Source organism: Heptranchias perlo, chromosome 12, assembly GCF_035084215.1.
Source record: "Heptranchias perlo isolate sHepPer1 chromosome 12, sHepPer1.hap1, whole genome shotgun sequence".
NCBI lineage: Eukaryota > Metazoa > Chordata > Chondrichthyes > Hexanchiformes > Hexanchidae > Heptranchias > Heptranchias perlo.
In genome coordinates, this window is record NC_090336.1 from 1,974,765 (window position 1) to 1,997,364 (window position 22,600).

The window sequence follows — 22,600 nt, forward strand, 5'->3', positions numbered from 1 at the left end:
GGAAAGGCTTTGGGGAGTCAGGAGGTGAGTCACTCGCCGTAGAATAACCAGCCTCTGACCTGCTCTCGTAGCCACAGTATTTATATGGCTGGTCCAGTTAAGTTTCTGGGAAGAGTAGATACCACCAGTTGAAGAACCAACACAGGCACGATGGGCCAAATAGCTTAATTCTCTGCTGTAAATTCTATGGTGTTTCAGACCCTATATTTATTGGATTATACTTCATGTTCTGCAAAAATAGGGCAGTTGATGACCCAGCAACTGCATGCAGACTCAAAGCAGTCACCGCAGCATGACAGGTCAATGGTTTACACCCATGGTGCTCAGATCAACACTGGAAACATGATTACAGCACCATCTACAGGCCTCATAGGAAATGGTTACACCGAAGCAGAACAGATCGGTGTGGACACATTTAACATGAGAATGTCCTTAGGAGGATATTTACACAGGACTTTTCAATGGAAGGCATGGAGAAGTACTGATTTTAAAAGTACGATAGATAGACAGTACAGCACTTACACAGTTCTGATCTGGTTTAGGCTCATCGCAAGTTTTTGTAACGTTTGTTTTTGTCAGCAGGCACTGGTGATCTCTGTGGACACAGGTTCCAATGACTTTTGTACAGTTGTAAACCTCCAGGATGACACTTTCGCCAGGCTGTGGGAAGAAAAGATTTGATTACTCAGTGAAATGGATGTTTCCATGTTGCAGTAAGTTCTAGGGTTGACATTCTGTAATTACCTTGAGGTACTTTCCATTTACGAAGCACTCTGGAAACAAATTACAAAAAAATTATTTTCAGCTTCAATAAAGTATTATCGAAGTGCACGGTGCTCATAATACAGCCCAGGGGCTAATGGCAGCCTGACTCCTTGACCTGTGCCTCCTGCTGGCTTTGTTGCTCCAATCACTAATCACAAATCACTAAAAGTAGCGACACAGGATAATAAGGCCATAAAAAATGCAAACAAAACATTCGCGTTCATTTCTAGAAGGACAGAATTGAAAAACAATTGAAAATTGTTAAACTTGTACAGAACCTTGTTTAGGTTTATTAGGATGATACCTGAACTGAGAGGTTATACCTATCAGGAAAGATTGAGCAGGCTGGGGCTCTTTTCTCTACAAAAGGGAAGATTGAGGGGTGACCTGATAGAGGTCCCTAAGATTATGATAGGGTTTGATAGGGTAGACATAGAGAAGATGTTTCCACTTGCGGGGCAGACCAGAACGAGGGGCCATAAATATAAGCTAATCACTAATAAATCAAATAGGGAATTCAGGAGAAACTTCTTTACCCAGAGAGTGGTTAGAATGTGGAACTCGCTACCACAAGGAGTAGTTGAGGTGAATAGCATAGATGCATTTAAGGGGAAGCTTGATAAACACATGAGGGAGAAAGGAATAGAAGGATATGCTGATAGGGTTAGATGAGGTAGGGAGGGAGGAGGCTCGTGTGGAGCATAAACACCAGCATAGAGAGTAAGGACAGAGGCGACAAGAAATATATTTATTCAGAGCATTGACTCAGGCAACAGTTGAGATTGAGACCATTGCATCTTTTAAAGGAAAACTGGATAAACATTTGAAGCAGAGGAAGATGCAGGGCGGTGGGATTCGTTATGGATTGTGTAGAAAAGAGCTAGCATAGACACAATGGGCTGAATGACCAGCTTCTGTGCTGTAAACTTCTGTGGTTCGATCAGAGAGTTTGACTCCTCAATTGCTCTGAGAGTCAAACTGCAGTTACACTTCAACAGCAGTGTGGATATGAAGTGAAACCAAAGACAGTTATATTGTAAATGCGCAGTTGGAAAAAGCTAATTAGGTGCCTGCAGGATTCAACAATCCTCCAGCATTATCAGGAACAACAAAACACTCCGGCATCGCAAAAAATAAATTGGAGCTACCTGATTTTGACTTTTTGCTGAGAATGTCTTTGTGATTATGCAGGAGAAGGTAGCAGCAGAGCAAAGTATGTGCCTTGAACACCTCTACTAAATCTCCCCTTAACCTCCTCGGCTGTGGAAAGAAAATCCCAGTTTCTCTAATCAGAACAGCACTCAAACAAGGACGCGAGCCCTGGATCCTCAGAATAAGGGTATTATGTTCCACTGATTGAGCTATCCAGGATCCATTTAAAAGGCCGACTGATACCTGCATATCTAGTGACCAAAAGCTCTTAAAGTGCTCTTGACATACTGTCACTTCAAACTGATCGGACGGACATGTGGGGCAGCAGTGGGGTGAAGTCAGAATGTCTCGAAATCAAAGACATTCAAACTCTGAGTAATACGTTTCTTTACCAGGATCAGGTGTATTGTAATAGTGAGGTTCTTCGAGAAAAAAAGATTCAAATTTAAATTAACATTAAAAATGAAGGAATTGTTGGGTACTCATGTGTTTAAAGAACAGATGGGACAAAAACGAAATAATTTCCTACAAAAAAAACTGAACGATACAAACTGCCAAAGGTCATTTGTTAGAATTCCCAAAATTTTGATAAACAGGAACTAAACTGTCCAGCTGACCTTGAGTGATCTCATGAGGTCGGCTCATTTATATAATTTGTACACAGGTCGAATCACTCTGGCCCAGGTATATATAATCATTGAATGATTCAGCACCGAAGGAGGCCATTCGGCCCATCGTGCCTGTTCTGGCTCTTTGAAAGAGCGATCCAATTAGTGCCATTCAACTGCACTTTCCCCAGAGCCCTGCAAATTTTTCCCCTTCAAGTACTGATACAATTCCCTTCAGATAGATATTATTGAATCTGCTTCCACCACACTTTCAGGCAGTGATTTTCACCAGGTCATAAAAAATCACTGATTATAATTTTGAACAACCCGAATAAATCTCCTCTTTACCTCCTCTGCTCCAAGTAGAAAATAAAAGTTTCTGCAGACAAAGGAGAATCCGAGCGAGGACTTTGACCCTGGGTCCTCAGATTATAAGTCTGATGCTCCACCGACTGAGCTATCCATATAGGGAGCGTATTCAGACCTGCCTATCTAATAATCCAGTCGCTCTTAAAGGGCTCCTGACACACTGTCACTTCAAAATAATTGTACTTGTGGGGTAGAAGTGGGCCAAAGTCAAAACCTCTCAAAATCAAAGATATTCAAACTCTGACTGACATGTTTCTTTACCTGGTTTATAGGAGTAGGGTATTTCTCCTGGAAAAGAAGCATTAAAATTCAATTAACTTTAAAATGGATGGAAATTGTTGGGCACTCACATGTTTCAAGAACAGATTGGACAGACACTAAATAACTTCCAACTCAAAACTGTAAAATTGTGTGGGCGCGATGTGGCCTCCTGAGGTCCCAAAATGGCGTCCGGGATGCGCAGACAGGCTTCTAGCGTTACGTGCGCTGGACGCCGTCTTGGTAAAGGGGTTCGCGCAGACACAGATAACGAACGCCGGCAGCATGTAAAGTGATGAGAATATGTGTTAGATCAGTGTGCAACGTTGATTTAAAGAGATAGATACTATTTTGGCACTCAATGCTCCAGCCAATGCATTGCTTTAACCATGACCAGCTGAACATGTCGTCGACGGCCTGGAGGACCCCCCACCTGCACTATTTAAAGGGACCATGCAGGATTTACAGATTAGTTGCTGGATTAGTACTTCTGACTGTTGATGCACTGGTGGTTATTTATGGACATCTTGTATACTTGAATACTACGACAAGGAGACATAGCCGAACATTTAGAGCCAGGAATTGCAGGAGTGAAGTTAGCAAACATTGACACACACAAAGGGTGGGAGACATTTGAAACGCTCTTCTGCAAGCGGCAGTTGATGTTAGCTCAATTGTTAACTTTAAATCTGTGTTTGATAGATTTTTGTTAACCAAAGGTATTAAGGGATATGGGGCTAATGCGGGTAAATGGAGTTAGGTCACAGATCAACTGTGATCTGATTGAGTGGCAGAACAGGCTCGAGGGGCTAAATGCCACTGCCATTGCTGCCTTTTATGCACCACCTCCTCTTGCAAGAAAGCGGGACGTGAGTCAGTCAGTGTCCTGCAGGATGTTTGGGTGATGTGCCTTTCATGGTTGAATAGCGTGTGTGGCCTGTGAGTTGTGAGTGTCTGGCTTGCAACAGTGGTAATGTGTGAGGGTGAGAGGAAGCATCTGATTGGAAGAGTTGAGTACTGATTGAAAGAGTATGTTGGTAGGTGGGTGACGAGGGTGTAGTGCGAGGAGCAGTGGATGTGGCTAGTGGTGCAGTTGGTAGGAGATGCCACTTGGCAGTTGACCTCTCTCTCCTTCACCACTTGTGTCAAAGTATTGAACTTCTTCCTGCACTGCATCCATGTTCATGATGCTGTGCGCCTGACATTGACTTCATCCCCTACTGCCTCTTGAGCATATGTCTGGATGTCCCTCCTTCTGTCCACCTCTTGCACCAAGGCTTCTAGTGCATCAGCAGAGAACCTTGGTGCACGCTCTCTCACAGGCCTGGTACCAACTCAGATCGGCAGATTGGTGAGGTCTGCTTCGCAAATTGGAGGATGTGCGATTTGGTGGTGCGCAACCTTTATTCAATGTTTTAATGTAACTCATCAGTTTGTAAACATAGGGATGGGAGCTGCATCTGTGTTTTACTTTTGCGACGTCTGATCTCTGTCAAGACTCCGTGTGGACCCACATCTTATATTTTGCACCTAAGAGGTGCAGGCTGCCTTTAAGAGGTGCGAGCAACTCACGCGATATCTGGGTCCTACTGCTGGTGAGAAGCACGAAGCGACTGAGAACATCGCAGACAGGCCTGGCAGCTGCACGACAATCAGGTAAATGACCAGGCAGCAGGAATCTCACGTGCTGCCCGCATCGGAACCACCAGGCATGGGCTAATCGCGCACTGCATTACATCCCCACATATTCTTAAGAATTATTACATTTCATTAATTTATTCATAGGGACCACTTTACGTTAAGTAATTTGAGTTTCTGGGTGGAACTTCCAACTTTAGCGAGGGTGTAAATTGGGTGGGAGCCGATCGGTTGGCAGCTCTATACCCTGTGCAATTTTCCTTTCCATTGAAGTCAAATCAGGGAGCGGCTGATCCGCTGCCGCCCGTTTTATGTCCTCGCTCTAGTTGAGTGTTCCGCCCCCTGTTTGCACTTTTTAAACCTCTGTCCTCAGATGATACGTGGGGGGAAGTTCCACCTTCATCGCTTGAATGGTAATCTGGGGCAGCATTTCGCCTGGCCATGGTAGAACCCACCCAACTTAACGGATAAAGTGAGAGCCAGAGCTACATCAAACCTTTCACATCACAAGAATGGTCATTGAAACATTTCCTGATTTGTGTGAAGAAACTCACAGATAACAGGTGAAAATTCCTTTTAAATGACAAAAAAAAACCAAAATCACGTACTGTTGCAGTCATATATTTTGCAGCATCCATTCGCATCATATCCTATTGGTATCTGCAAACAAACACAAGTATTTCAGTTCCAGTAACCCCCACGTAATGCTTCACGAGAAATGTTCTCAGCTTTAACCAGGCTGCACTCTTGTGTCTATCCCTTCCACTTTAATCCGAGATAAGTCTGACATTTAAATTGTATAATTTAGGTGTTTCCAGATGGTTCTACTTGTGTTTCATCATGAGGTAAAAGCAGGTAAATGGGAAGAGTAGATACCACCAGTTGAAGAACCAACACAGGCACGATGGGCCAAATAGCTTAATTCTCTGCTGTAAATTCTATGGTGTTTGAGACCCTATATTTATTGGATTATACTTCATGTTCTGCAAAAATAGGGCAGTTGATGACCCAGCAACTGCATGCAGACTCAAAGCAGTCACCGCAGCGTGACAGGTCAATGGTTTACACCCATGGTGCTCAGATCAACACTGGAAACATGATTACAGCACCATCTACAGGCCTCATAGGAAATGGTTACACCGAAGCATAACAGATCGGTGTGGACACATTTAACATGAGAATGTCCTTAGGAGGATATTTACACAGGACTTTTCAATGGAAGGCATGGAGATGTACTGATTTTAAAAGTACGATAGATAGACAGTACAGCACTTACACAGTTCTGATCTGGTTTCGGCTCATCGCAAGTTTTTGTAACGTTTGTTTTTGTCAGCTGGCACTGGTGATCTCTGTGGACACAGGTTCCAATGACTTTTGTACAGTTGTAAACCTCCAGGATGACACTTTCGCCAGGCTGTGGGAAGAAAAGATTTGATTACTCAGTGAAATGGATGTTTCCATGTTGCAGTAAGTTCTAGGGTTGACATTCTGTAATTACCTTGAGGTACTTTCCATTTACGAAGCACTCTGGAAACAAATTACAAAAAAATTATTTTCAGCTTCAATAAAGTATTATCAAAGTGCACGGTGCTCATAATACAGCCCAGGGGTTAATGGCAGCCTGACTCCTTGACCTGTGCCTCCTGCTGGCTTTGTTGCTCAAATCACTAATCACAAATCACTAAAAGTAGCAACACAGGTTAATAAGGCCATAAAAAATGCAAACAAAACATTCGCGTTCATTTCTAGAAGGACAGAATTGAAAAGCAATTGAAAATTGTTAAACTTGTACAGAACCTTGTTTAGGTTTATTAGGATGATACCTGAACTGAGAGGTTATACCTATCAGGAAAGATTGAGCAGGCTGGGGCTCTTTTCTCTACAAAAGGGAAGACTGAGGGGTGACCTGATTATGAAAGGGTTTGATAGGGTAGACATAGAGAAGATGTTTCCACTTGCGGGGCAGACCAGAACTACGGGCCTCAGATATAAGATAGTCACGAATAAATCAAATAGGGAATTCAGGAGAAACTTCTTTACCCAGAGAGTGGTTAGAATGTGGAACTCGCTACCACAAGGAATAGTTGAGGTGAATAGCATAGATGCATTTAAGGGGAAGCTAGATAAACACATGAGGGAGAAAGGAATAGAAGGATATGCTGATAGGGTTAGATGAGGTAGGGAGGGAGGAGGCTCGTGTGGAGCATAAACACCAGCATAGACCGGTTGGGCCGAGTGGCCGGTTTCTATGCTGTACATTCTATGTAATTCTATGTAATCATGGCTTGCCCAGCTGTGGGACATTGATCACAGTGAGATTCAGTGCTGTTCCCTTTCTCTTATTCTTCAGCAAAAGAAGTCAGAGCCTTATCTGAGTCGCCAGACAGCAGGTGACATACCCTCTTAAAATAAGACTATTTAAAATAGCTGCAGTTTTCTTTCTTTTCCACTTTCTATCTGTGAGGAAGGTTAGAGGCCGGGGGAAGGGGTAATGGGGAAGGAAGAGCTTAGTAAGAGGTTAGATGAGAGTTAGATCTTGGATAGGGTGGTGGGTGGGGAAGAGATTTGAAAGCTGCTGGATTATGCTGGAATGGAGATGGGGCTCAGATTCAGCAGGATAATGCCAGGGATGGTAAACTGTTATAACAAGAGTCTTGAGATACTGGAACTATTTTCTACTGGAGCAGAGAACGCCGAGAGAAGATTTAGTAAAGATTTTTAAAATTATGAAGGATTATAATAGGGTAAATAAGGAAAGGCTATCTCCTCTGGTTGGGGAGTCAGTGATGAGTATTCATCAATGTAAAATTGTCACTAAGAGAGTAAGGACAGAGGCGACAAGAAATGTATTTATTCAGAGCATGGGATGCATTGACTCAGGCAATAGTTGAGATTGAGACCATTGCATCTTTTAAAGGAAAAGTGGATAAACATTTGAAGCAGAGGAAGATGCAGGGCAGTGGGATTCGTTATGGATTGTGTAGAAAAGAGCTAGCATAGACACAATGGGCTGAATGACCAGCCTCTGTGCTGTAAACTTCTGTGGTTCGACCAGAGAGTTTGACTCCTCATTGCTCTGAGAGTCAAACTGCAGTTACACTTCAACAGCAGTGTGGATATGAAGTGAAACCAAAGACAGTTATATTGTAAATGCACAGTTAGAAAAAGCTAATTAGGTGCCTGCAGGATTCAACAATCCTCCAGCATTATCAGGAACAACAAAACACTCCGGCATCGCAAAAAGGAAATTGGAGCGACCTGATTTTGACTTTTTGCTGAGAATGTCTTTGTGATTATGCAGGAGAAGGTAGCAGCAGAGCAAAGTATGTGCCTTGAACACCTCTACTAAATCTCCCCTTAACCTTCTCGGCTGTGGAAAGAAAATCCCAGTTTCTCTAATCAGAACAGCACTCAAACAAGGACGTGAGCCCTGGATCCTCAGATTAAGGGTATGATGTTCCACTGATTGAGCTATCCAGGCTCCATTTAAAAGGCCGACTGATACCTGCATATCTAGTGACCAAAAGCTCTTAAAGTGCTCTTGACATACTGTCACTTCAAACTGATCGGACGGACATGTGGGGCAGCAGTGGGGTGAAGTCAGAATGTCTCGAAATCAAAGACATTCAAACTCTGAGTAATACGTTTCTTTACCAGGATCAGGTGTATTGTAACAGTGAGGTTCTTCGAGAAAAAAAGGATTCAAATTTAAATTAACATTAAAAATGAAGGAATTGTTGGGTACTCATGTGTTTAAAGAACAGATGGGACAAAAACTAAATAATTTCCTACAAAAAAAACTGAACGATACAAACTGCCAAAGGTCATTTGTTAGAATTCCCAAAATTTTGATAAACAGGAACTAAACTGTCCAGCTGACCTTGAGTGATCTCATGAGGTCGGCTCATTTATATAATTTGTAAACATGTCGAAGCACTCTGGCCCAGGTATATATAATCATTGAATGATTCAGCACCGAAGGAGGCCATTCGGCCCATCGTGCCTGTTCTGGCTCTTTGAAAGAGCGATCCAATTAGTGCCATTCACCAGCACTTTCCCCAGAGCCCTGCAAATTTTTCGCCTTCAACTATTGATACAATTCCCTTCAGATAGTTATTATTGAATCTGCTTCCACCACACTTTCAGGCAGTGATTTTCACCAGGTCATAAAAAATCACTGATTATAATTTTGAACAACCCGAATAAATCTCCTCTTTACCTCCTCTGCTCCAAGTAGAAAATAAAAGTTTCTGCAGACAAAGGAGAATCCGAGCGAGGACTTTGACCCTGGGTCCTCAGATTATAAGTCTGATGCTCCACCGACTGAGCTATCCATATAGGGAGCGTATTCAGACCTGCCTATCTAATAATCCAGTCGCTCTTAAAGGGCTCCTGACACACTGTCACTTCAAAATAATTGTACTTGTGGGGTAGAAGTGGGCCAAAGTCAAAACCTCTCAAAATCAAAGATATTCAAACTCTGACTGACATGTTTCTTTACCTGGTTTATAGGAGTAGGGTATTTCTCCTGGAAAAGAAGCATTAAAATTCAATTAACTTTAAAATGGATGGAAATTGTTGGGCACTCACATGTTTCAAGAACAGATTGGACAGACACTAAATAACTTCCAACTCAAAACTGTAAAATTGTGTGGGCGCGATGTGGCCTCCTGAGGTCCCAAAATGGCGTCCGGGATGCGCAGACAGGCTTCTAGCGTTACGTGCGCTGGACGCCGTCTTGGTAAAGGGGTTCGCGCAGACACAGATAACGAACGCCGGCAGCATGTAAAGTGATGAGAATATGTGTTAGATCAGTGTGCAACGTTGATTTAAAGAGATAGATACTATTTTGGCACTCAATGCTCCAGCCAATGCATTGCTTTAACCATGACCAGCTGAACATGTCGTCGACGGCCTGGAGGACCCCCCACCTGCACTATTTAAAGGGACCATGCAGGATTTACAGATTAGTTGCTGGATTAGTACTTCTGACTGTTGATGCACTGGTGGTTGTTTATGGACATCTTGTATACTTGAATACTACGACAAGGAGACATAGCCGAACATTTAGAGCCAGGAATTGCAGGAGTGAAGTTAGGAAACATTTACACACACAAAGGGTGGGAGACATTTGAAACGCTCTTCTGCAAGCGACAGTTGATGTTAGCTCAATTGTTAACTTTAAATCTGTGTTTGATAGATTTTTGTTAACCAAAGGTATTAAGGGATATGGGGCTAATGCGGGTAAATGGAGTTAGGTCACAGATCAACTGTGATCTGATTGAGTGGCAGAACAGGCTCGAGGGGCTAAATGCCACTGCCATTGCTGCCTTTTATGCACCACCTCCTCTTGCAAGAAAGCGGGACATGAGTCAGTCAGTGTCCTGCAGGATGTTTGGGTGATGTGCTTGTCATGGTTGAATAGCGTGTGTGGCCTGTGAGTTGTGAGTGTCTGGCTTGCAACAGTGGTAATGTGTGAGGGTGAGAGGAAGCATCTGATTGGAAGAGTTGAGTACTGATTGAAAGAGTATGTTGGTAGGTGGGTGACGAGGGTGTAGTGCGAGGAGCAGTGGATGTGGCTAGTGGTGCAGTTGGTAGGAGATGCCACTTGGCAGTTGACCTCTCTCTCCTTGACCACTTGTGTCAAAGTATTGAACTTCTTCCTGCACTGCATCCATGTTCATGATGCTGTGCGCCTGACATTGACTTCATCCCCTACTGCCTCTTGAGCATATGTCTGGATGTCCCTCCTTCTGTCCACCTCTTGCACCAAGGCTTCTAGTGCATCAGCAGAGAACCTTGGTGCACGCTCTCTCACAGGCCTGGTACCAACTCAGATCGGCAGATTGGTGAGGTCTGCTTCGCAAATTGGAGGATGTGCGATTTGGTGGTGCGCAACCTTTATTCAATGTTTTAATGTAACTCATCAGTTTGTAAACATAGGGATGGGAGCTGCATCTGTGTTTTACTTTTGCGACGTCTGATCTCTGTCAAGACTCCGTGTGGACCCACATCTTATATTTTGCACCTAAGAGGTGCAGGCTGCCTTTAAGAGGTGCGAGCAACTCACGCGATATCTGGGTCCTACTGCTGGTGAGAAGCACGAAGCGACTGAGAACATCGCAGACAGGCCTGGCAGCTGCACGACAATCAGGTAAATGACCAGGCAGCAGGAATCTCACGTGCTGCCCGCATCGGAACCACCAGGCATGGGCTAATCGCGCACTGCATTACATCCCCACATATTCTTAAGAATTATTACATTTCATTAATTTATTCATAGGGACCACTTTACGTTAAGTAATTTGAGTTTCTGGGTGGAACTTCCAACTTTAGCGAGGGTGTAAATTGGGTGGGAGCCGATCGGTTGGCAGCTCTATACCCTGGGCAATTTTCCTTTCCATTGAAGTCAAATCAGGGAGCGGCTGATCCGCTGCCGCCCGTTTTATGTCCTCGCTCTAGTTGAGTGTTCCGCCCCCTGTTTGCACTTTTTAAACCTCTGTCCTCAGATGATACGTGGGGGGAAGTTCCACCTTCATCGCTTGAATGGTAATCTGGGGCAGCATTTCGCCTGGCCATGGTAGAACCCACCCAACTTAACGGATAAAGTGAGAGCCAGAGCTACATCAAACCTTTCACATCACAAGAATGGTCATTGAAACATTTCCTGATTTGTGTGAAGAAACTCACAGACAACAGGTGAAAATTCCTTTTAAATGACAAAAAAAAACCAAAATCACGTACTGTTGCAGTCATATATTTTGCAGCATCCATTCGCATCATATCCTATTGGTATCTGCAAACAAACACAAGTATTTAAGTTCCAGTAACCCCCACATAATGCTTCACTAGAGATGTTCTCAGCTTCAACCAGGCTGCACTCTTGTGGCTATCCCTCCCACTTGAATCCGAGATAAGTCTGACATTTAAATTGTATAATTTAAGTGTTTCCAGATGGTTCTACTTGTGTTTCATCATGAGGTAAAAGCAGGTAAATTTTTTTTTGTTCATGGGATGTGGGCGTCGCTGGCGAGGCCGGCATTTATTGCCCATCCCTAATTGCCCTTGAGAAGGTGGTGGTGAGCCACCTTCTTGAACCGCTGCAGTCCGTGTGGTGAAGGTTCTCCCACAGTGCTGTTAGGAAGGGAGTTCCAGGATTTTGACCCAGCGACGATGAAGGAACGGCGATATATTTCCAAGTCGGGATGGGTGTGTGACTTGAAGGGGAACGTACAGGTGGTGTTGTTCCCATGTGCCTGCTGCTCTTGTCCTTCGAGGTGGTAGATGTCGCGGGTTTGTGAGGTGCTGTCGAAGAAGCCTTGGCGAGTTGCTGCAGTGCATCATGTAGATGGTACACACTGCAGCCACAGTGCGCCGGTGGTGAAGGGAGTGAATGTTTAGGGTGGTGGATGGGGTGCCAATCAAGCGGGCTGCTTTATCTTGGATGGTGTCGAGCTTCTTAAGTGTTGTTGGAGCTGCACTCATCCAAGCAAGTGGACAGTATTCCATCACACTCTTTAACTTGTGCCTTGTAGATGGTGGAAAGGCTTTGGGGAGTCAGGAGGTGAGTCACTCGCCGTAGAATAACCAGCCTCTGACCTGCTCTCATAGCCACAGTATTTATATGGCTGGTCCAGTGAAGTTTCTGGGAAGAGTAGATACCACCAGTTGAAGAACCAACACAGGCACAATGGGCCAAATAGCTTAATTCTCTGCTGTAAATTCTATGGTGTTTGAGACCCTATATTTATTGGTAGCCATGATGTGGCGATGCCGGTGATGGACTGGGGTTGACAATTGTAAACAATTTTACAACACCAAGTTATAGTCCAGCAATTTTATTTTAAATTCACAAGCTTTCGGAGGCTTCCTCCTTCCTCAGGTGAACGTTGTTGGAAATCTGCAAAATCTGCAAAAATAGGGCAGTTGATGACCCAGCAACTGCATGCAGACTCAAAGCAGTCACCGCAGCGTGACAGGTCAATGGTTTACACCCATGGTGCTCAGATCAACACTGGAAACATGATTACAGCACCATCTACAGGCCTCATAGGAAATGGTTACACCGAAGCATAACAGATCGGTGTGGACACATTTAACATGAGAATGTCCTTAGGAGGATATTTACACAGGACTTTTCAATGGAAGGCATGGAGATGTACTGATTTTAAAAGTACGATAGATAGACAGTACAGCACTTACACAGTTCTGATCTGGTTTAGGCTCATCGCAAGTTTTTGTAACGTTTGTTTTTGTCAGCAGGCACTGGTGATCTCTGTGGACACAGGTTCCAATGACTTTTGTACAGTTGTAAACCTCCAGGATGACACTTTCGCCAGGCTGTGGGAAGAAAAGGTTTGATTACTCAGTGAAATGGATGTTTCCATGTTGCAGTAAGTTCTAGGGTTGACATTCTGTAATTACCTTGAGGTACTTTCCATTTACGAAGCACTCTGGAAACAAATTACAAAAAAATTATTTTCAGCTTCAATAAAGTATTATCAAAGTGCACGGTGCTCATAATACAGCCCAGGGGCTAATGGCAGCCTGACTCCTTGACCTGTGCCTCCTGCTGGCTTTGTTGCTCCAATCACTAATCACAAATCACTAAAAGTAGCGACACAGGATAATAAGGCCATAAAAAATGCAAACAAAACATTCGCGTTCATTTCTAGAAGGACAGAATTGAAAAGCAATTGAAAATTGTTAAACTTGTACAGAACCTTGTTTAGGTTTATTAGGATGATACCTGAACTGAGAGGTTATACCTATCAGGAAAGATTGAGCAGGCTGGGGCTCTTTTCTCTACAAAAGGGAAGACTGAGGGGTGACCTGATTATGAAAGGGTTTGATAGGGTAGACATAGAGAAGATGTTTCCACTTGCGGGGCAGACCAGAACTACGGGCCTCAGATATAAGATAGTCACTAATAAATCAAATAGGGAATTCAGGAGAAACTTCTTTACCCAGAGAGTGGTTAGAATGTGGAACTCGCTACCACAAGGAGTAGTTGAGGTGAATCGCAAAGATGCATTTAAGGGAAAGCGAGATAAACACATGAGGGAGAAAGGAATAGAAGGATATCCTGATAGGTTTAGATGAGGTCGGGAGGGAGGAGGCTCATGTGGAGCATAAACACCAGCATAGACCGGTTGGGCCCAATGGCCGGTTTCTATGCTGTACATTCTATGTAATTCTGTGTAATCATGGCTTGCCCAGCTGTGGGACATTGATCACGGTGAGATTCAGTGCTGTTCCCTTTCTCTTATTCTTCAGCAAAAGAAGTCAGAGCCTTATCCGAGTCGCCAGACAGCAGGTGACATACCCTCTTAAAATAAGACTATTTAAAAGAACTATTGTTCCTGCAGTTTTCTTTTTTTTCCTCTTTCTATCTGTGAGGAAGGTTAGAGGCCGGGGGAAGGGGTAATGGGGAAGGAAGAGCTTAGTAAGAGGTTCGATGAGAGTTAGATCTTGGATAGGGTGGTGGGTGGGGAAGAGAATTGAAAGCTGCTGGATTATGCTGGAATGGAGATGGGGCTCAGATTCAGCAGGATAATGCCAGGGATGGTAAACTGTTATAACAAGAGTCTTGAGAGACTGGAACTATTTTCTACTGGAGCAGAGAACGCCGAGAGAAGATTTAGTAAAGATTTTTAAAATTATGAAGGATTATAATAGGGTAAATAAGGAAAGGCTATCTCCTCTGGTTGGGGAGTCGGTGATGAGTATTCATCAATGTAAAATTGTCACTAAGAGAGTAAGGACAGAGGCAACAAGAAATGCATTTATTCAGAGCATGGGATGCATTGACTCAGGCAATAGTTGAGATTGAGACCATTGCATCTTTTAAAGGAAAAGTGGATAAACATTTGAAGCAGAGGAAGATGCAGGGCGGTGGGATTCGTTATGGATTGTGTAGAAAAGAGCTAGCATAGACACAATGGGCTGAATGACCAGCCTCTGTGCTGTAAACTTCTGTGGTTCGACCAGAGAGTTTGACTCCTCATTGCTCTGAGAGTCAAACTGCAGTTACACTTCAACAGCAGTGTGGATATGAAGTGAAACCAAAGACAGTTATATTGTAAATGCGCAGTTAGAAAAAGCTAATTAGGTGCCTGCAGGATTCAACAATCCTCCAGCATTATCAGGAACAACAAAACACTCCGGCATCGCAAAAAGGAAATTGGAGCGACCTGATTTTGACATTTTGCTGAGAATGTCTTTGTGATTATGCAGGAGAAGGTAGCAGCAGAGCAAAGTATGTGCCTTGAACACCTCTACTAAATCTCCCCTTAACCTTCTCGGCTGTGGAAAGAAAATCCCAGTTTCTCTAATCAGAACAGCACTCAAACAAGGCGTGAGCCCTGGATCCTCAGATTAAGGGTATGATGTTCCACTGATTGAGGTATCCAGGCTCCATTTAAAAGGCCGACTGATACCTGCATATCGAGTGACCAAAAGCTCTTAAAGTGCTCTTGACATACTGTCACTTCAAACTGATCGGACGGACATGTGGGGCAGCAGTGGGGTGAAGTCAGAATGTCTCGAAATCAAAGACATTCAAACTCTGAGTAATACGTTTCTTTACCAGGATCAGGTGTATTGTAACAGTGAGGTTCTTCGAGAAAAAAAGGATTCAAATTTAAATTAACATTAAAAATGAAGGAAATTGTTGTGTACTCATGTGTTTAAAGAACAGATGGGACAAAAACGTAATAATTTCCTACAAAAGAAACTGAACGATACAAACTGCCAAAGGTCATTTGTTAGAATTCCCAAAATTTTGATTAACAGGAACTAAACTGTCCAGCTGACCTTGAGTGATCTCATGAGGTCGGCTCATTTATATAATTTGTATACATGTCGAAGCACTCTGGCCCAGGTATATATAATCATTGAATGATTCAGCACCGAAGGAGGCCATTCAGCCCATCATGCCTGTTCTGGCTCTTTGAAAGAGCGATCCAATTAGTGCCATTCAACTGCACTTTCCCCAGAGCCCTGCAAATTTTTCCCCTTCAAGTACTGATACAATTCCCTTCAGATAGTTATTATTGAATCTGCTTCCACCACACTTTCAGGCAGTGCATTCCAGGTCATAAAAAATCACTGATTATAATTTTGAACAACCCGAATAAATCTCCTCTTCACCTCCTCTGCTCCAAGTAGAAAATAAAAGTTTCTGCAGACAAAGGAGAATCCGAGCGAGGACTTTGACCCTGGGCCCTCAGATTATCAGTCTGATGCTCCACCGACTGAGCTATCCATATAGGGAGTGTATTCAGACCTGCGTATCTAATAATCCAGTCGCCCTTAAAGGGCTCCTGACATACTGTCAATTCAAAATAATTGCACTTATGGGGTAGAAGTGGGCCAAAGTCAAAACCTCTCAAAATCAAAGATATTCAAACTCAGACTGACATGTTTCTTTACCTGGTTTATAGGAGTAGGGTATTTCTCCTGGAAAAGAAGGATTAAAATTTCAATTAACTTTAAAAAGGAAGGAAATTGTTGGGCACTCACATGTTTCAAGAACAGATGGGACAGACACTAAATAACTTCCAACTCAAAACTGTAAAATTGTGTGGTCACTATGCGGCCTCCTGAGGTCCCAAAATGGCGTCCGGGATGCGCAGACAGGCTTCTAGCGTTACGTGCGCCGGACGCCGTCTTGGTAAAGGGGTTCGCGCAGACACAGATAACGAACGCCGGCAGCATGTAAAGTGAGGAGAACATGTGTTAGATCAGTGTGCAACGTTGATTTAAAGAGATCGATACTATTTTGGCACTCAATGCTCCAGCCAATGCATTGTCTTAACCGTGACCAGCTGAACATGTCGTCGACGGCCTGGAGGACCCCCCCACCAGCACTATTTAAAGGGACCACGCAGGATTTACAGATTAGTTGCTGGATTAGTACTTCTGACTGTTGATGCACTGGTGGTTGTTTATGGACATCTTGTATACTTGAATACTACGACAAGGAGACATAGCCGAACATTTAGAGCCAGGAATTGCAGGAGTGAAGTTAGGAAACATTTACACACACAAAGGGTGGGAGACATTTGAAACGCTCTTCTGCAAGCGGCAGTTGATGTTAGCTCAATTGTTAACTTTAAATCTGTGTTTGATAGATTTTTGTTAACCAAAGGTATTAAGGGATATGGGGCTAATGCAGGTAAATGGAGTTAGGTCACAGATCAACCGTGATCTGATTGAATGGCAGAACAGGCTCGAGGGGCTAAATGCCACTGCCATTGCTGCCTTTTATGCACCACCTCCTCTTGCAAGAAAGCGGGACGTGAGTCAGTCAGTGTCCTGCAGGATGTTTGGGTGATGTGCTTGTCATGGTTGAATAGCGTGTGTGGCCTGTGAGTTGTGAGTGTCTGGCTTGCAACAGTGGTAATGTGTGAGGGCGAGAGGAAGCATCTGATTGGAAGAGTTGAGTACTGATTGAAAGAGTTTGTTGGTAGGTGGGTGACGAGGGTGTAGTGCGAGGAGCAGTGGATGTGGCTAGTGGTGCAGTTGGTAGGAGATGCCACTTGGCAGTTGACCTCTCTCTCCTTGACCACTTGTGTCAAAGTATTGAACTTCTTCCTGCACTGCATCCATGTTCATGATGCTGTGCGCCTGACATTGACTTCATCCCCTACTGCCTCCCACTGCCTCTTGAGCATATGTCTGGATGTCCCTCCTTCTGTCCACCTCTTGCACCAAGGCTTATCGTGCATCAGCAGAGAACCTTGGTGCACGCTCTCTCACAGGCCTGGTACCAACTCAGATCGACAGATTGGTGAGGTCTGCTTCGCAAATTGGAGGATGTGCGATTTAGCGGTGCGCAACCTTTATTCAATGTTTTAATGTAACTCATCAGTTTGTAAACATAGGGATGGGAGCTGCATCTGTGTTTTACTTTTGCGACGTCTGATCTTTGTCAAGACTTCGTGTGGACCCACATCTTATATTTTGCACCTAAGAGGTGCAGGCTGCGTTTAAGAGGTGCGAGCAACTCACGCGATATCTGGGTCCTACTGCTGGTGAGAAGCACGAAGCTACTGAGAACATCACAGACAGGTTTGGCTGCTGCGCTACAATCAGGTAAATGACCAGGCAGCAGGAATCTCACGTGCTGCCCGCATCGGAACCACCAGGCATGGGCTAATCGCGCACTGCATTACATCCCCACATATTCTTAAGAATTATTACATTTCATTCATTTATTCATAGGGACCACTTTACGTTAAGTAATTTGAGTTTCTGGGTGGAACTTCCAACTTTAGCGAGGGTGTAAATTGGGTGGGAGCCGATCGGTTGGCAGCTCTATACCCTGGGCAATTCTCCTTTCCATTGAAGTCAAATCAGGGAGCGGCTGATCCACTGCCGCCCGTTTTATGTCCTCGCTCTAGTTCAGTGTTCCGCCCCCTGTTTGCACTTTTTCAACCTCTGTCCTCAGATGATACGTGGGGGGAAGTTCCACCTTCATCGCTTGAATGGTAATCTGGGGCAGCATTTCGCCTGGCCATGGTAGAACCCACCCAACTTAACGGATAAAGTGAGAGCCAGAGCTACATCAAACCTTTCACATCACAAGAATGCTCATTGAAACATTTCCTGATTTGTGTGAAGAAACTCACAGGTAACAGGTGAAAATTCCTTTTAAATGACAAAAAAAACCCAAAATCACGTACTGTTGCAGTCATATATTTTGCAGCATCCATTCGCATCATATCCTATTGGTATCTGCAAACAAACACAAGTATTTCAGTTCCAGTAACCCCCACGTAATGCTTCACGAGAGATGTTCTCAGCTTTAACCAGGCTGCACTCTTGTGGCTATCCCTTCCACTTTGATCCTAGATAAGTCTGACATTTAAATTGTATAATTTAAGTGTTTCCAGATGGTTCTACTTGTGTTTCATCATGAGGTAAAAGCAGGTAAATTTTTTTTTATTTGTTCATGGGATGTGGGCGTCGCTGGCAAGGCCAGCATTTATTGCCCATCCCTAATTGCCCTTGAGAAGTTGGTGGTGAGCCGCCTTCTTGAACCGCTGCAGTCCGTGTGGTGAAGGTTCTCCCACAGTGCTGTTTGGAAGGGAGTTCCAGGATTTTGACCCAGCGACGATGAAGGAACGGCGATATATTTCCAAGTCGGGATGGTGTGTGACTTGGAGGGGAACGTGCAGGTGGTGTTGTTCCCATGTGCCTGCTGCTCTTGTCCTTCGAGGTGGTAGAGGTCGCGGGTTTGGGAGGTGCTGTCGAAGAAGCCTTGGCGAGTTGCTGCAGTGCATCCTGTAGATGGTACACACTGCAGCCACAGTGCGCCGGTGGTGAAGGGAGTGAATGTTTAGGGTGGTGGATGGGGTGCCAATCAAGCGGGCTGCTTTATCTTGGATGGTGTCGAGCTTCTTAAGTGTTGTTGGAGCTGCACTCATCCAAGCAAGTGGACAGTATTCCATCACACTCTTTAACTTGTGCCTTGTCGATGGTGGAAAGGCTTTGGGGAGTCAGGAGGTGAGTCACTCGCCGTAGAATAACCAGCCTCTGACCTGCTCTCGTAGCCACAGTATTTATATGGCTGGTCCAGTTAAGTTTCTGGGAAGAGTAGATACCACCAGTTGAAGAACCAACACAGGCACGATGGGCCAAATAGCTTAATTCTCTGCTGTAAATTCTATGGTGTTTCAGACCCTATATTTATTGGATTATACTTCATGTTCTGCAAAAATAGGGCAGTTGATAACCCAGCAACTGCATGCAGACTCAAAGCAGTCAACGCAGCGTGACAGGTCAATGGTTTACACCCATGGTGCTCAGATCAACACTGGAAACATGATTACAGCACCATCTACAGGCCTCATAGGAAATGGTTACACCGAAGCAGAACAGATCGGTGTGGACACATTTAACATGAGAATGTCCTTAGGAGGATATTTACACAGGACTTTTCAATGGAAGGCATGGAGATGTACTGATTTTAAAAGTACGATAGATAGACAGTACAGCACTTACACAGTTCTGATCTGGTTTAGGCTCATCGCAAGTTTTTGTAACGTTTGTTTTTGTCAGCAGGCACTGGTGATCTCTGTGGACACAGGTTCCAATGACTTTTGTACAGTTGTAAACCTCCAGGATGACACTTTCGCCAGGCTGTGGGAAGAAAAGATTTGATTACTCAGTGAAATGGATGTTTCCATGTTGCAGTAAGTTCTAGGGTTGACATTCTGTAATTACCTTGAGGTACTTTCCATTTACGAAGCACTCTGGAAACAAATTACAAAAAAATTATTTTCAGCTTCAATAAAGTATTATCGAAGTGCACGGTGCTCATAATACAGCCCAGGGGCTAATGGCAGCCTGACTCCTTGACCTGTGCCTCCTGCTGGCTTTGTTGCTCCAATCACTAATCACAAATCACTAAAAGTAGCGACACAGGATAATAAGGCCATAAAAAATGCAAACAAAACATTCGCGTTAATTTCTAGAAGGACAGAATTGAAAAACAATTGAAAATTGTTAAACTTGTACAGAACCTTGTTTAGGTTTATTAGGATGATACCTGAACTGAGAGGTTATACCTATCAGGAAAGATTGAGCAGGCTGGGGCTCTTTTCTCTACAAAAGGGAAGATTGAGGGGTGACCTGATAGAGGTCCCTAAGATTATGATAGGGTTTGATAGGGTAGACATAGAGAAGATGTTTCCACTTGCGGGGCAGACCAGAACGAGGGGCCATAAATATAAGCTAATCACTAATAAATCAAATAGGGAATTCAGGAGAAACTTCTTTACCCAGAGAGTGGTTAGAATGTGGAACTCGCTACCACAAGGAGTAGTTGAGGTGAATAGCATAGATGCATTTAAGGGGAAGCTTGATAAACACATGAGGGAGAAAGGAATAGAAAGATATGCTGATAGGGTTAGATGAGGTAGGGAGGGAGGAGGCTCGTGTGGAGCATAAACACCAGCATAGAGAGTAAGGACAGAGGCGACAAGAAATATATTTATTCAGAGCATTGACTCAGGCAACAGTTGAGATTGAGACCATTGCATCTTTTAAAGGAAAACTGGATAAACATTTGAAGCAGAGGAAGATGCAGGGCGGTGGGATTCGTTATGGATTGTGTGGAAAAGAGCTAGCATAGACACAATGGGCTGAATGACCAGCTTCTGTGCTGTAAACTTCTGTGGTTCGATCAGAGAGTTTGACTCCTCAATTGCTCTGAGAGTCAAACTGCAGTTACACTTCAACAGCAGTGTGGATATGAAGTGAAACCAAAGACAGTTATATTGTAAATGCGGAGTTAGAAAAAGCTAATTAGGTGCCTGCAGGATTCAACAATCCTCCAGCATTATCAGGAACAACAAAACACTCCGGCATCGCAAAAAATAAATTGGAGCTACCTGATTTTGACTTTTTGCTGAGAATGTCTTTGTGATTATGCAGGAGAAGATAGCAGCAGAGCAAAGTATGTGCCTTGAACACCTCTACTAAATCTCCCCTTAACCTCCTCGGCTGTGGAAAGAAAATCCCAGTTTCTCGAATCAGAACAGCACTCAAACAAGGACGTGAGCCCTGGATCCTCAGATTAAGGGTATGATGTTCCACTGATTGAGCTATCCAGGATCCATTTAAAAGGCCGACTGATACCTGCATATCTAGTGACCAAAAGCTCTTAAAGTGCTCTTGACATACTGTCACTTCAAACTGATCGGACGGACATGTGGGGCAGCAGTGGGGTGAAGTCAGAATGTCTCGAAATCAAAGACATTCAAACTCTGAGTAATACGTTTCTTTACCAGGATCAGGTGTATTGTAACAGTGAGGTTCTTCGAGAAAAAAAGATTCAAATTTAAATTAACATTAAAAATGAAGGAATTGTTGGGTACTCATGTGTTTAAAGAACAGATGGGACAAAAACGAAATAATTTCCTACAAAAAAAACTGAACGATACAAACTGCCAAAGGTCATTTGTTAGAATTCCCAAAATTTTGATAAACAGGAACTAAACTGTCCAGCTGACCTTGAGTGATCTCATGAGGTCGGCTCATTTATATAATTTGTACACAGGTCGAATCACTCTGGCCCAGGTATATATAATCATTGAATGATTCAGCACCGAAGGAGGCCATTCGGCCCATCGTGCCTGTTCTGGCTCTTTGAAAGAGCGATCCAATTAGTGCCATTCAACTGCACTTTCCCCAGAGCCCTGCAAATTTTTCCCCTTCAAGTACTGATACAATTCCCTTCAGATAGATATTATTGAATCTGCTTCCACCACACTTTCAGGCAGTGATTTTCACCAGGTCATAAAAAATCACTGATTATAATTTTGAACAACCCGAATAAATCTCCTCTTTACCTCCTCTGCTCCAAGTAGAAAATAAAAGTTTCTGCAGACAAAGGAGAATCCGAGCGAGGACTTTGACCCTGGGTCCTCAGATTATAAGTCTGATGCTCCACCGACTGAGCTATCCATATAGGGAGCGTATTCAGACCTGCCTATCTAATAATCCAGTCGCTCTTAAAGGGCTCCTGACACACTGTCACTTCAAAATAATTGTACTTGTGGGGTAGAAGTGGGCCAAAGTCAAAACCTCTCAAAATCAAAGATATTCAAACTCTGACTGACATGTTTCTTTACCTGGTTTATAGGAGTAGGGTATTTCTCCTGGAAAAGAAGCATTAAAATTCAATTAACTTTAAAATGGATGGAAATTGTTGGGCACTCACATGTTTCAAGAACAGATTGGACAGACACTAAATAACTTCCAACTCAAAACTGTAAAATTGTGTGGGCGCGATGTGGCCT

General features: G+C 43.7%; 1 protein-coding gene across 1 annotated transcript in view; it reads right to left on the bottom strand.

The window, feature by feature from the left end:
- LOC137328114 (intestinal mucin-like protein) overlaps positions 1-22,600 on the bottom strand; it is a 63,906-nt gene that overhangs the window by 8,787 nt on the left and 32,519 nt on the right. The window contains exons 12-26 of the mRNA XM_067994294.1: positions 22,433-22,459; positions 20,022-20,050; positions 19,800-19,937; positions 18,479-18,530; positions 16,224-16,250; positions 13,215-13,243; positions 12,993-13,130; positions 11,535-11,586; positions 9,292-9,318; positions 6,289-6,317; positions 6,067-6,204; positions 5,399-5,450; positions 3,156-3,182; positions 745-773; positions 523-660 (exon numbers count right to left, since the gene is read on the bottom strand). Coding sequence (XP_067850395.1) covers positions 523-660; positions 745-773; positions 3,156-3,182; positions 5,399-5,450; positions 6,067-6,204; positions 6,289-6,317; positions 9,292-9,318; positions 11,535-11,586; positions 12,993-13,130; positions 13,215-13,243; positions 16,224-16,250; positions 18,479-18,530; positions 19,800-19,937; positions 20,022-20,050; positions 22,433-22,459 — 932 coding nt within the window. The remainder of the gene's footprint in view (positions 1-522; positions 661-744; positions 774-3,155; positions 3,183-5,398; positions 5,451-6,066; positions 6,205-6,288; positions 6,318-9,291; positions 9,319-11,534; positions 11,587-12,992; positions 13,131-13,214; positions 13,244-16,223; positions 16,251-18,478; positions 18,531-19,799; positions 19,938-20,021; positions 20,051-22,432; positions 22,460-22,600) is intronic.